A 15,253-nucleotide genomic window follows, 5' to 3' on the forward strand; every position below is an offset into this window, starting at 1 on the left:
CCTGGCCAGACAGTAGTACAAAGGCCCTGAGGTAGGGACATGCCTGGGGTTTTTAAAAGAATGTGGCTGGACTGGAGTGAGCAAGGGGACAGTGGAAGATGAGGTTTGAAAAAGAGGGCCAACTATATGGACAGCCAAATGGGGAGACTGGACGTGTTAAACAAGTGTCTGGTTCATTTAGTCACTGAACAAATGCCAGGTGCCTCCTGTATGCCAGGCGCTAGGATTCAGCAGTGAACACACAGGCATTTACAGTTAATCTAGTCTGGGCTGGATAGTTTCTATAATGTTCACAAGGAAAAACATAAACCTTTTGGGGACAGAGAATGATAAAAGACTAGAGCAGTCACAGATAAAAGTTTTTTTTTAATGTGACCCATAACTTTATTTTCCTTAAACTCTGCCCACCACTAGACTTTTGAAAAAAGTTTTATTTTGAGATAACTACATTCTCATGTAGTTCTAAGAAAACCACCAGTGTAGACTTGATTTGAGACTATCTGAGGGGACCACAAAAGGAAGGGGTATTAGAATTTATCAACTGTAAATGACAGAAACTATAACTGTCAGGCAAAATTCAGTAGTGAAAATAATTCATGTAACTGAAAAGTTTAGAGGTTTCTGACTTAAGGTTTGGTGGGACCCCGGGGTACATGATTCATCAGAACTGGTCTCTGTCTAGCTCTATTTTCTGTCAAGCAAGTTGAGGTTGACATTGGACCAGCTCCATATCTCAGTAGAAAATGTTTTCCTTCCCAGCAGATGCAGCCAAAGTCCCAGGGCAGGCTCTTACTGGCCTGGACTGGGTTACGTGCCTGTCCCTGAACCAACCATGTTGGAGTGGGATGGTGAAGTGTTCTTATCGGCCAGGGCTGAAATATCCACCTGGAGTTGCAGAAGTGGGATCAACATTTCCCAACCACAGGATGAGAGGAGGGAAGGATGGTTGCCTGAAGAAAAATTAAGGTATTAACCAGAAGTCTGAGTGGGTGGGGCAGAGAGCCAAAATCAGGGCCAGATAAGCAGCCTTGGGGCTACAGGGCTTGCTTTCCTATTCCCTGCACTAATCACTGCAGATGTTGCAGTGCAGACAATGCAGATGATCACTGCAGATGGTGATTGCAGCCATGAAATTAAAAAACGCTTACTCCTTTGAAGGAAAGTTATGACCAACCTAGACAGCCTGGAAAATCCCATGGACGGAGGAGCCTGGAAGGCTGCAGTCCATGGGGTCACTGAGGGTCGAACACGACTGAGCGACTTCACTTTCACTTTTCACTTTCATGCATTGGAGAAGGAAATGGCAACCCACTCCAATGTTCTTGCCTGGAGAATCCCAGGGACGGGGGACCCTGGTGGGCTGCTGTCTCTGGGGTCGCACAGAGTCGGACACGACTGAAGTGACTTAGCAGCAGACAGCATATTAAAAAGCAGAGACATTACTTCATCAACAAAGGTCCATCTAGTCAAGGCTATGGTTTTCCAGTAGTCATGTATGGATATGAGAGTTGGACTAGAAAGAAAGCTGAGTGCTGAAGAATTGATGCTTTTGAACTGTGGTGTTGGAGAAGACTCTTGACTTGGACAGCAGGGAGATCCAACCAGTCCATCCTAAAGGACATCAGTTCTGAATATTCGTTAGGACTGATGCTGAAGCTGAAACTCCAATACTTTGGCCACCTGATGCAAAGAGCTGACTCATTGGAAAAGACCCTGATGCTGGGGAAGATTGAGGGCAGGAGGAGAAGGGGACGACAGAGGATGAAATGGTTGGATGGCATCACCGACTCAATGGACATGAGTTTGGGTAAACTCCAGGAGTTGGTGAGGGACAGGGAGGCCTGGCGTGCTGCAGTTGATGGGGTGGCAAAGAGTCGGACACGACTGAGCGACTGAACTGAACTGAACTAATTCCTATACCCAGGCCCTGAGGGCGGTATATTTCTAGAGCCTCCCAGAAGCCAGCAAGAACAAACACCCGAGTTCAGAGAGTGAAGTGGCTTGCCCGAGACCACACAGCTAGAAAGACACAGCCAGGCCTCAGACTCAGACGGTCTCGCTGCTCCTGAATCCCGAGGACTGGAAACGAATTTTTTTAAACCAGAGTGAAGTATGTTTTGTGTCACGTGTGGGAAAGTTGGGGTCACTTGTGAGATGGGAGTTTTCCAACAAGTTCCCACTGAGAAACGGGGCAGGAAATGCTGACTAATACCCACTGCACACTTAGAGGCCAGAGGCGGAGAGCCCCGAGCAAGAGTCCCTTTGGGTGGTCCCTGCAGCTCTGAGGTCCGTACACTTAGCCCCATTTTTTTGCAGATGAGGAAACTGAGGCACAGAGTCAAATAACATATCAAACGTCACCCAGATGGTCGATGGCGGGGTTGGAATCTGAGTCCTGCTCTGACGCTGAGCTGCAGCAGGCTTCACACGCACCTGCAGCCCCAGTGGAGGGAGGGAGCGGGGAAGGCAGGGTTTCCAGTGTGTCTCCCACGAGAAACCAGCAACATCGCCGGATGAGAAACGGCCACTGACACTGAGTGGGGTGCCCCAGAGACATGAGACCCCAGAGGGCAACGACCACTCACATCAGTTGATTAAAGAAGAGCCAGAAAATCCAGACGCTTTAAAACACTGGCTCTGTTCTTTAATCATACCATGGGCAAAATAAAACAGGTGTCTAGGTCAACATCTGCCCACGACTTCCCAGCTGGTGGGCGCTCAGTTGCTCAGTCGTGTCTGACTCTTGGTGACCCCCGTGGGCTGTAGCCCACCAGACTCCTCTGTCCGTGGCATTTTGCTGGCAGGAATGCTGGAGTGGGTGCCACTTCCTCCTCCCGGCTGGTGCGGGGACCGCCTGACTTTAGGTGGGTGTGTGCTGCTATCTGCTGGTGGCCTGGGGCAGGTGGCAGCGCCAACAGATGGGTTCCCAGCGCCACTGGGAAATGTTACGCATTCCCCTATGCTGATTTGTCTTTAGAGGGGTTCTGGGCACCAAGTCTGTCCCCAACATTAACTTCACCCACTTTTGATAAACCTAACAATTTGGAGCTACCCTTTTAAACATAATTTTGTAATAGGTAATGCATGCATAAGGTAAAGAGTAATAGGGGACCTTCCTGGTGGTCCAATGGTTAAGACTCCACACCACCAATTCAGGGGGCCCGGGTTCAGTCCCTGGCCAGGGAACTAGATCCCACACGCCAGCAACTAAAAGATACTATATGCTGCAACGAAGATTCCACATGCCTCAACTAAGACCCCGCATGCACGCTCAGTCTTAGTCATGTCCGGCTCTCTGCGACCCCATGGACTGTAGCCCGCCAGGCTCCTCTCTCCATGGAGTTTCCCAGGCAAGGATACTGGAGTGGGTTGCTATTTCCTTCTCCACTAAGACCCAGCACAGCCAAATAAATAAATATAGATGAGTATTTTTTTTTAAGAGTAATAAACAATACAGGGGTCAGCTGACTGTGGCCAGTAGGCTAAATCTGGCCCACCTGTTTTTCTGCTGTCCCCATGAGCACTTTTTTTTTTTAAATAGTGGGGGCAATAAAGAATATTTTCCTAACAAATGACATTCAGATTCGGTGTCAGTCATAAAGTTTTCTTTGGCACACAGTCACAACCATCATTTGCATATTGTCTATGGCTGGTTTTTCAATACAGCAGCAGAGTCAAGAGACCAAAGGACCCAAAAAACCTAAAATACTATCTGGCCCTTTATAGAGAAAAATGGACTGACTCCAGATCTACAGTGCTCCCCACTCATGCTCCCCCAAGCCCTCAGTTCTCCCCAGAGGCCACCATTTGGATGAGACACTTGCAAGTCCTTTCCACAGTCACAGAGGCGTGGCTGGCCCCCACTCGTTTCACACAATGGGTAGAATATTACATACACAGTTCTGCACTCTGCCTGCTTCATGCAATGTTTTGGAGATAGTATTATGTCAACCACTTCCTTATTTCCTTCCTTATTTCTTTCTACAGCTGTATAACATTCCAACCTCAGGAAGGACCTTTCTTTTTTAACGCATCACCTGTTAAATTTTGAGGTCATTTTCAGTCTTGGGTAATAGAAATTGCTGTGGTGTGCACTGAAGGACTTGGGTCTTTGCTCATGAGGGCCAGTAGACCTGAGGGGTCAATTCCTGGGGATCGATGGCTGGGTTAGGGATGTCTGCGAGTTACCTTCCGATTGCTGATGCCAAAATTGCCTTTGACCAAGGCCATGCCCATTTAAACTCTCAGAACTTTTGAGAGCACCAGTTTCCTCACACCCTTGCCAACACAGGGTGTTATCGAGTGTTTTGTTCTTTGCCAATCTGATAGGTGGTTTTAATTTGCATTTCTCTTACTGTATTTCATTGAATCTAAGATATCATTGATTGTACCATGCACCTGATTTCAGAAATGTTTGAATATAAAATTTGCCTCTTAGAATCACTGAAATAGAATATGTTGAGTGGAATTGGCTGTTTTATTGCATTTTCTTACTCTGCATGTGTTCTATTCTGATTTCTTTTTTTTTTTTTTGCCGGGGGTGGGGGGAGGGGTTTGAGGTGGGGTGGGGTGGGGAGGCAGGACAGTGGTGGTTAAGAGCCTAGAGTTCAAATCCCAGCTCTGCCCCTTACAAGTGTGATTCTTTGCACAGGTTACTTAATCTTTTCTGTGTTTCAGTTTCTTCATCTGTAAGGTGAGTTCCTGTGTCATAGGGTCATTATGAAAGTGAAGTGAAAGTCACTCAGTCGTGTCCGACTCTTTGCAACTGCATGGACTATATGGTCCATGGAATTCTCCAGGCCAGAATACTGAAGTGAGTAGCCTTTTCCTTCTCCAGGGGATCTTCCCAACCCAGGGATTGAACCGGGGTCTCCTGCATTGCAGGTGGATTCTTTACCAGCTGAGCTACCAGGGAAGGATTGTTATGAAGGTTAAATGGATTAATATATACAAAACACTATGTTCCTATAACTTACTAAATGCTCCATAAACTCTTCCTATGATTATCATGTTTCCTTTGAGATCTCTTTTTCTTAATGAGTTGCAAGGGCTCCTTATAAATAGAGTCAGACATGACTGAGCAACTGAACTGAACTGACTAAACTGATAAAGCAAAAGTAGATGTTTTTCTGGAACTCTCTTGCTTTTTTGATGATCCAGCAGATGTTGGCAATTTGATCTCTGGTTCCTCTGCCTTTTCTAAATCCAGCTTGAACATCTGGAAGTTCATGCTTCATGTACTGTTGAGACTGGCTTGGAAAATTTACATGCTGTAGTGTGAGATGAATGCAATTGTGCGGTAGTTTGAACATTCTTTGGCATTGTCTTTCTTTGGGATTGGAATGAGAACTGACCTTTTGCAGTTCTGTGGCCACTGCTGAGTTTTCCAAATTTGCTGGCATATTAAGTGTGGCACTTCCACAGCATCATCTTTTAGGGTTTGAAATAGCTCCACTGGAATTCCATCACCTCCACTAGCTTTGTTCGTAGTGATGCTTTCTAAGGCCCACTTGACTTCACATCCCAGGATGTCTGGCTCTAGGTGAGTGATCACACCATCGTGGTTATCTGGGTCATGAAGATCTTTTTTGTATAGGCCTTCTGTGTATTCTTGCCCTGTCTTCCTAATATCTCCTGCTTCTGTTAGGTGCATATCATTTCTGTCCTTTATTGTGCTCATCTTTGCATGAAATGTTCCCTTGGTATCTCTAATTTTCTTGAAGAGATCTCTAGTCTTTCCCATTCTGTTGTTTTCCTCTATTTCTTTGCACTGATTGCTGAGGAAGGCTTTCTTATCTCTTCTTGCTATTCTTTGGAACTCTGCATTCAGATGCTTATATCTTTCCTTTTCTCCTTTGCTTTTCACAGATTTTGTAAGGCCTCCCCAGACAGCCATTTTGCTTTTTGCATTTCTTTTCCATGGAGATGGTCTTGATCCCTGTCTCAGGTATGACCTAAATCAAACCACATGTCTTAAGAACCCTATAGGTAGGCAGCTCTGAGATTTGTTCAACTGCTCAACTACATCATCCAGGTCCTACCTAGCTCTTGCCATTTTTCTGTGCTGGCATCTTTGGTTTGTTGGCTTTTCAGCATCAGGCTTGTGCCTCATGGTATCTTAATGATTGCCACAGCTCCAACCATCACAACATCATGTTATACAGGGAAAAAAAGGGGACAAAAAAGGCTTTCTCCCCAGCTATTTTCATGAGAGGAAACTTCCAAACATGCCTTCTCCCCAATTCACTGGTCAGAAAGAACTAGGTCATAGGCACACCCCTGGACCAACCACTGGCAACAGAAAATGGCAGTGCCTGTGACTGGCTTGGATTCACACCTAGAAGCCAAATCTTCGGCCTCCTAAACAAAACCAGGCTTCTGGAGGACAGAAGGACGTGACGGGCCTGGCAGTTGAAAAATGTACAGTACACCTCCTCTCTGAACCTCTCACCTCCAGTCTTGCTGCAGCCCAGTTCAATTTCCCTGAGGTAGCCAGGCTGCACTTTGTTAAAATGCAAACCTGCCCACGCCATTTCGCTTAAAACTTCCCAGGCTTCAGCTCCTCACCGCAGAGGGAACACCGAGCGCCCAGGGTTAAAAGAACTGGATTCCAAACCTGATTTTACTTCTCTCCTGTTGCCTGACCTGGGGAAGTCATCTTACTCCACCGAGTCTCAGTTTCCAAGTCTGACAAATGTGGAGATAACAGCCAACTCTGCAAAGGTCATTGAGGAAATAAATAATGACAGCAGCAGCCAATACTTCTATAGCCCTCCCACTGTGTCAAGCTGTTTTCTAAATTCTTCAGTTGTATTAGCCATTTTCACCTTCCCACGCATCTGATAAAACGGGACTCACATCAGGCATCAGCAGAAGCTACCAGCTCAAGCGCAGGGAGAGGCTGGGGCGCAGGCGCCAGAGCGATGCGGCTCTGGGGACTAGCTGTGAATCCGAGAGCGCATTAGCACGCGGAGGACTACAACTCCCAACAGGCTCTGCCGCGCCCCTGGACTACAACAACCAGCATGCCCCGGGCTGTCGTGCTTCATCTAGTCCTCCTGCTAGGCGGACTGTGCAGAAATTCTCTTTATGGTCAGTTTCGCTTGACAGACATTCCCCACGGGAACCAACGAATCTACGCTGGTAAACACATATGCACATCATGAATAAGAGGTTTTTGTTCTAACCCTAACTCCTCCACCTGTTAGCTCTGCTTCTGTTTCCTCATCTCTAAAATGAGGATATTCCTAGGACCTGTCGTGTCATTGAGCTGTGAGGATTAAAAGCTGAATTTGACAGCTTGGTAGATGTCCCCTCCTCTCTGGGTGCCCAAGCGTTTATCAACGCATTTTATCTCCATAGCAACCCCCTGAGATTGGTATCCTTATCACCCTTTTCAGAAGGGGAAATTGATGCCAGGAGAGGTTCAAGTCTCTTGCCTCAAGTCACACAGCCAAGCCAAGTGAGTGGTGAACTCGAACCCAGAAAATTTCACTCCAGAGGTGAGTCCACTTTAGGAACCCAAATGCTTCCCATCTGTTATTTGACATTGTACAGTGACTGAAAGTCCAGGGCAAATATTTTGTGTGCCCTTCAAGGTAAATTTGAAATCACTTGATACAGGGTATAATGTCAAGATGACTGCATGTGACCAGTGGTGGGAAGGGGCTTCCCTGGTGGCTCAGACAGTAAAGAATCTGCCCACAATGCGGGAGATCTGGATTCCATCCCTGGGTCAGGAAGATCTCCTGGAGAAAGAAATGGCAACCCATCCCCTGGGTGGGGAAGATCCCCTGGAGAAGGGAATGGCTGTCCACTCCAACATTCTTGCCTGGAGAGTTCCATGGACAGAGGAACCTGGCAGGCTACCGTCAGACACGACTGAGCAACTGAGCAGACTCAGGCTGTCACAAGGAGAATGGAACATGGGGGCAAGAATGGAGGCTGCTGGGATCCTCCACGTGGGAGACAAGGGGAGCCTAGCCGTGATGGGGCAGAGAGATGCTCGGGAGGCGCTGCCGTCAGAACCGGTGAATCGGGTGCAGGTGTCCAGCTTCCTCGTTCCTTTGTACTGAAAGTTCTGGTCCTTTCTCTGCCAATGGGTAGCTGTGCCACCTTGAGGCAAACCTTTCATCTCTTCCAGCCTCAGTCTTCACATCCACATAAGGGTTTCTCAGACCACTTATGATAGAGGAGTCAACTTCTTGAATTTAACATTTGCAAATATATGTCTCCTGGGCCTTTGCACATGTCACTCCCACCACCCGCTTCCCATCGTTCAGGTCTCTGTTGAAATGTGACTTCCATAAGAGGCCTGACCACCCTCCCCTGGTTTATTTCCTATCCTATTATAGCGAGGTTCTTCCCTATTTGTTTACTTGCTTCCTGCCTCCAACTAAAATGTAAGCCCATCAGAGCAGGAGCTTGCTTCTTCAGGGATGTATATCCCTCCACAGCACCTATGAAAATGTCTGGCACATAGTAGATGCTTAGTAAATATTTGATTGAGTGAATTAGTGAATGAATGAGTGAATGTTTTCGCTGCCATGCCCCCGAATCCTTTAACCGTCCTGCTTCAAGCCCCTTCTGACCTGGGAGCATTGATCTTGGAATATGGCCTGGGTTCAAATTCTGACTCAATTACTTAAGGGCTGAGTTTATATAAATGTCTTAATCCCCTCTCGCCCTCATTTTTCACTTTAACGCAAACCTCACAGAGGAAAATGCCCAGGGCAAGATAAGTGCTTTTAAACAATATTATAAATTTGCATCTATTTACTTATTTTTATTGAAGTATAGTTAACTTACAACATGGTGTTACTTTTAGGTGTACAGCATAATGATTCAGGTTTCTGGGTTTTGGTAGGTTGTTTTTTTTTTCTTCAGATTACATTGTATTATAGATTATGACAATAGGCGCTCTTTTAAAGCTTTCTTTTCTTTTAGTCACACCCTTCCAAGTATGATCACCCTTGCCCTTCTCACCAAGTACCTCAGTACCTGCCTCGCACCAGAATCTGGAGGGCCTTGCAGGCTGCTGGGCCCTCACGCACGCAAATGTTTGCTCGCTCTAAAAGGGCAGGGGAAAAAAAACCTTCAGGCAACGCGTCGAGAGGCCCGCGGAGCAGGCGTCAGTGAGGCGTCCGCGCCTGCGCACGCGCCGGCGCAGAAGAGCCCGGGGACGGTGGGGGGTGAAGAAGGGGCCGGCCTTTGAGCGACAGCGACGCAAGATGGCAGCCACCACGGGCTCGGGTGAGCGGGGGCGCCGGGCCCAGCCGGCCTAGGGGGCATGGGCTTGGGCCGGGGGCCGGAGACCCGCACAGGCCCCTGCTGCAGGGCCAAGGGCCTCTGCAGGGCCGCTGTCCGCTGGGCCCCGCGGCGGCGACGCGGGCGGCCTGAGCGGGGAGGAGGAGCAGGCGGTGGCCGGAAGCACGGGCGGGGGCCTGAGGGGCCTGTGGGCGGCGCGGGGAGGCCGAGGCTCCCCCGGGCGGCGTGAGGGCCCTGCGGAGAGGAAGGGCCCGGCCCTGAGGCGCTGCAGAACGGCAGGAGCGGGCGAGGGGCGAGCCCAGGGCCACTCCGGAGGAGTCGGGGCTGGCGGCTCTTTGGACGAGATCGAGGGGTCCCCTAGAGGACAAGGAGGCGCCCCCAAAGAGATGGAAGGCCTTTATTGGATGCTGGGTGTCTGAGCGGGGGGAGGAGCCTTGGGGATGTCCGTTTGGCCTTGACTTCAGAGAAGCCCCTGAGGAAGAATGAGGAAAGGAAACAGGATCCTGATGGGTGACTGATAGGATGCCCCGTTGGTTAAGGGCATGATCCGTGTAAGTTTAGGGGATTGGGTTAGCTGAGAAAATTTTTACGCCTATTAGAAAGGAGTCGTCTTGGGATGGCAGCTTTTGCGGTGGGGGACCTGGGATTAAGGGCATCTCCACAGGATACGTGAGAAGGGGAGAGGGATTTCTCAGATTCCAGAGGGATTTGGTTGGAGCAGCTGAAAGTGCAATGGCCCCATCATTACCAGGCCCCTATTTGAAAAGATAGATGTTAGGTTTTAGGAGGCGAGCTCTGAGTAGGGCGGTCGGTGGAAGCTTGAGATCCTGGGTGAAGAACAGATGAGTTGGGAGCCCTGGAGGTGTGTGTTAGGGGAAGGGTCAACTGAGGGAAGCCCCATGCAGTGAGTGAGACTGGAAATCAGGTTTCAGAGGTGTTCTTCTCAGAGGAGAAACATCTCTTTTATTTGGGTAGGGGAGGCATACCTTAGGAGTGTCTCATATGGAGACTGTCTCTTCCACTCTTTCAGGTATTGGTAACATATGGGGGTTCAGGTCAGAAGTTCCCCAGTGGCTGGATGGTCATGGGGAGAGGAATAAATGAGGTGGGAGCTAGAGAAGAAAGTCGAGATGCAAGAGGGATTGAGGGGGCTGCACTCTGGGCCAGGGGCAGTTCTTCCAGACTCTGGTAGGTAAATGGAAGCAGCATTGATTTTGCATTCCCTGCTCTGTACTCCCCTAAGGTGCTCCAGAGGATCAGGTCCTGAAGGAATCTGTTTCAGAGTGAACATTCACAGTTAGGGATCGGGATGGACTCAAGTGGCCTTCTGGAGGAGACAGGGTGATGATTGTTTGGGGAAGGTCCCCCAGAGGGGCCAGTGAGGCAACACAGTCAGATTCTGGAAGTGCAGGATTTGGGAGTGACAGAGTGTCTCCCTTTTGGCGAGCAGGGTGTCCCCTGAGGTGTCTGGCAGTGAAAAATGAGGTGACCATGGGCGACCTCTGATGGAGGAAACGAACAGGACCACCGAGCTGGGTACTGAAGTTCTCCAGCTGTATAAGGCTGCAGCAGCACTGTTAGGAGAGGTTGGTGACCTAAAGTGAGCGGGGTGAGGGAGTCTGTCTTTCCCACATGTGACTCCTCTAGTATCCTGAGGGGATTCTTTGTCTGGTTGCTAGAGTGGGCATGGAAGGAGTTGGACGTCGGGGGTCTGACCGAAGTCACCTACCACAAGCTGTCTTTTACACTGAAAGCCATAGGGTCTTCCTGAAGGATAGAGGAAACCGTACCTCCCTTTCTTGGATTTGGATTCAGCTGAAACAGTGCTGAGTCAATTCATTTACCAAGAGACTGCCACAGACATTCTCAGAAGAGAGGGGCTGAGTTAGGCCAGACTGCCGTGAGGCTTCTCTCAGTGGAGTAACACCCGGCCAGGTTGCTGTGGACCGGGGAGGCCGTTCACACGGCTGTGCCCGTAGCCCCTGTCCTTACGGTGGTATTGCCGCTCAGCTCCTTGGCAGTGACTGGAGATTGGCTATCTATAATCAGATTCAACAGCTACTTAATTCCAACTTCTTGAGATCCTGCCAGTTGAAGAGTGCTTCATAAATGCTGTAGTCATCAGATGAAACATGGTCAGCTGCTGCCTGGTGGCGTACAAGAGCACTTGGCATGGTTTAGGTAACAGGGAGCAGGTTTTGAGATGCCCTGGAACTGGGCTTCCCAGAACTCCTTTGTGTGTTCAACAGATACTTGTTAAGAATTTACTGTGCCCCTTTATGGAGAGTGAACAAGGTGGACGTAGCCCCTGTCCTCGAAGAGCTTCTAGTCTAGTCAAGGAGAAGCCCATGAAAGGAATACATAGTAAGATTTCAGATAGCAGTAAACGCTATGAAGGAAGTTGTGTGATATGGTGCTGTCTGGAGAGGTGGTCAGGGAAGGCTTCTCCAGGAGCAGGTATTTGAACTGAAGCAGATGATGGAAGGAGCTGGCGGTGTGTGTCACAGGCTGGGGCTGGGGGACAGTGAGTGGAAAGGCCTTGTAGCAGGAATCCACTTGGCAGATTGAAAGAACCGAAGACCTCAGTGTGCAAGGGAGGCTTGTTAAAGAGATGGGTTAGAGAGAGAGGGCTCTGGATTTTATTCAGTGTGAAAGGATGCCACTGAACAAGCACCTGGTCTGAAGTAGGCATTCAGTAAATATTTGGTGAGCGCATGAATGAGGGTCTTAAAAAGAGCGGAATGACAAGATCTGACCTCTACTCCCAGGCAGTGAGAGGAGTGTCGAGTGCTAAAGTGGGAAGCAGAAAGATCATACTGCTACGACTTGGGGCAGACTACTGGGTTGAACTAAAATAAGTGTACAGGGCCCTCTGCTTTCTAACCCTGAGAAGTCTTTCAGGTGTGGTGAGCGGCCCCGAGGCCTGCCTTAGGCAGCTTTAGAATAAGCTTCTTGATGAATCTGGGTCCCTGGGTCCCAGGAAACAGCTGTGACGCCTTTGAGTTCCTGTCAGGGCTGAACTTAGTTTTCTGTGGTCACTGCTTTCAGCAGTTGATGACAACACCTTTCTACCTCTTTTACTTCTTCAGCGTGTGATTTCTGCGTAGATCTTAGAGAGTGGAACTGTGAAAAACCCACCGGAATCCTCAGGATGCTCGTGTTAGAACAGGTTATTTCCTCCTGCCTTGACCAAGATTGCAGGGCCTCAGAGAGTAACCCTTGGCAGCCAGGTCTTTCCTCTAACCCAGCATCCCTCAGGCTACCCTGACAGTTAGCCAAAAACGTAGTGCCAGAAGAGTAAGCCCGTTACACTTTAAACCCACATGTGTTGGAGCAGCTCGTACAGCCCTCTTATGAACATGTCACCACATGGGCGGTGGAGGTTACGGTCTTCCGTTCCGTTCAAGAGTGTTCCCCAGCAAGCTGGAGCTGGCAGATGAGAACCTGTAGTCTCTTAGCTGGTCTCCTTCCCGTGTGTCTCACTGTGTGAGCATCTTCTTCTGCTGGTTGTAGGTAGGTGCCTTTTCTACGACAGGGATTCTGCTTTCAAGACAGCGTCACGTGGTGCTCAGCTGAAGACGTACCAGTCTGCCCCAGTGATGGAAGGAAACGCTGTGTTGGGCCAGAACAACCTGTGGTTCCTCTTAGGGACTGCCAGGGTGTGATGGTCACGATTTTCCCCTTCACAGAACTTTAAAACCACCCTCTTCCCCCCACTAGATTCTCTTTCCCTCGCCCTCGCTCAAGTCTCTAATTCTAAAAGTCCCCAGGGAAGCACAGAGCAGCGCATTGGGTGACGGAGAGATGTTAAAACCATTACTTTTACATTGCATATAGTGCTTTAGAGGTTTCCTCACGCTATACTTACCTGCTATATCATCTCATTTAACTCTCCACGACTCGTGTGCTCTCCAGGGGAGGTGTTGGCCCCGTGGCATTCCCGAGGGACATTGGTGGCTGGCCAAGGCATGGTGACACTCAAGATTAGAGCCGGGGGTTTTGACTCCAGTTCCTTTCCCAGCTTACTCCAGCGCCTTCGGAAGGAAATGGAAAGGCGTGGATTTGGCCATGTGCTCTTCCTTGGTCTTGGCGTGTTTAGTCTTGGTGAGGATGGGCTTTAATAAGAAATTAGTGCGACCTGTAGCAGGAGCTCCTCGCAGCATCCCTGACCACCTCTTATCCCGTCCTGGGCTGTGTGCTGTCTGATGAGAGCGAGGGCCACTGCTTGCCCTTGCTTACACTGCACACGCAGTAACTCGCGCTCTCTGGGCTCCGGGCTCCGTGATGTCCTGTACAGAATCTGTCAGTCCTGGTCTTCAGGTACATGCAGGCCTTTCAGACTTCTTTTTAAATGGCACTTCTAGGGCTATCTATGTGCTAGATGCTATATTAAATACATCATCTTGTTTCTGACAGTAACCCTTTGAAGCAGGTATCTGTTGTGAAGATGAGGAAACTGAGGCCCAGAGAGAAGAAATGACTTGCCTGAAGCCCAGAGCCAGGGCGGGGGATCCGGGGTGCAGAACTGGGACAGCTCTGCTCCAGGGCATGCGCTTTGGCCACGGCAGCATTTTTCCAGCTCCCGTTGCCTGTTCTCCAGCTGGGCATCTCGAGTTCCTTCAGCCGTTGGCAGGTCTGTCGACATTCCTGCCTTGGCAGATTGGTCCCTTCACGGGTGGATAATAATAACACCAAGTAGGGTTCTTTCTTCATTGTCACTTTGACCCTGTGCAAATCCATAGGTGTAATCCCAGAATAGATGCCAAATCCTCCTCCTCTCTCTTGGCATTATTGCCACCGAGACAGTGGTTCCTACCAGAACCACCTTTCTTTCGCCTAGAAGACAGCAAAGACCTCCTGCTTACAGTCATGCCTTTTTCCAATCCATTCGCTATAGAGGAAGTAGAATGACTTCTCACAGACGAGAAAACAGAAACTGCCACTCCCAGCAGAAAGCCCTTCGTGCTGCGCTTAGAATAAAATCCGTCTCTCTTCCACGGCCCTCAAGGCCCGCCGTGGTCTTGGGCTTGCCTGCCGTGACCTCTTGTGATACAGCACCTCTGCTCCCGCCCTTCCGCTTTGGGCAGCTTGGCCTGCACGTGACTGACTGCCTGCTTCTCCGCCTTCAGGTCTCAGCTGTCCAGAAAGGCCGTCCTTCCCACCCTTTTCAGCCTGGTCTTCTCACTCATCACAGCTCTGTTCTCTTCTAAAGTGCTGAACCTTGTCTGAAGGTTTCTCAGGGTGTTCTGTTTGTTTGGGAGTGTTTTTTCTAAGCATATTTTCTGGGCCTCTCCAGTAGGACAGGGTTCTGCCTTGCTTTTTGCTATGTCCCTAGCACTCGTATGGTCCCTGGCAAATAGCAGACACTGAGTGTCACAGTGAACTAATCCGGGAGGACAGAGCGAAAATGCCTGTTCAACCTTTCAAAAAGGAAAGCTCTTGCCCTGATTAGTTGGTATTTACAGAGGGACTTTAGAATAGCATTAACTCTGTCCTCTCCTTCCCTAATGTCCTGAGACACTTACCACACCTTATTCTTTGTCTCCACCCCTTTCAGAGAAAATACAATCTTTGGCCTTCGTCACCCTCGCAGCAGAGAAACGTGGGGCCTTGCATTTTGTCACCAGCTGTTGTTGCATCGTCTGGACATAAGGATGTTAAAAGGGGGGATGTTTCTTCCCCTAGATGCTGCTAAGTCGCTTCAGTCGTGTCCGACTCTGTGCGACCCCAGAGACGGCAGCCCACCAGGCTCCCCGATCCCTGGGATTCTCCAGGCAAGAACACTGGAGTGGGTTGCCATTTCCTTCTCCAGTGCGTGAAAGTGAAAGTGAAATTGCTCAGTCGTATCCGACTCCTAGCGACCCCATGGACTGCAGCCTACCAAAGCTCCTCTGTCCATGGGATTTACCAGGCAAGAGTACTGGAGTGGGGTGCCATCGCCTTCTCCGATTCTCAAACTGGAACACATTAGAATCACCTGGAGGGC

At 49.4% G+C, this 15,253-nt stretch overlaps 1 protein-coding gene across 1 annotated transcript in view; it reads left to right on the top strand.

The window, feature by feature from the left end:
* Positions 1-9,128: 9,128 nt before the first annotated feature.
* Positions 9,129-15,253, top strand: part of UBE2V1 (ubiquitin conjugating enzyme E2 V1) — a 28,027-nt gene continuing 21,902 nt past the window's right edge. The window contains exon 1 of the mRNA XM_005899626.3: positions 9,129-9,252. Within this exon, the coding sequence (XP_005899688.1) occupies positions 9,231-9,252 (22 nt within the window). The 5' untranslated portion in view covers positions 9,129-9,230. The remainder of the gene's footprint in view (positions 9,253-15,253) is intronic.

This window comes from Bos mutus, chromosome 13 (genome assembly GCF_027580195.1).
Source record: "Bos mutus isolate GX-2022 chromosome 13, NWIPB_WYAK_1.1, whole genome shotgun sequence".
Taxonomy (NCBI): Eukaryota; Metazoa; Chordata; class Mammalia; order Artiodactyla; family Bovidae; genus Bos; species Bos mutus.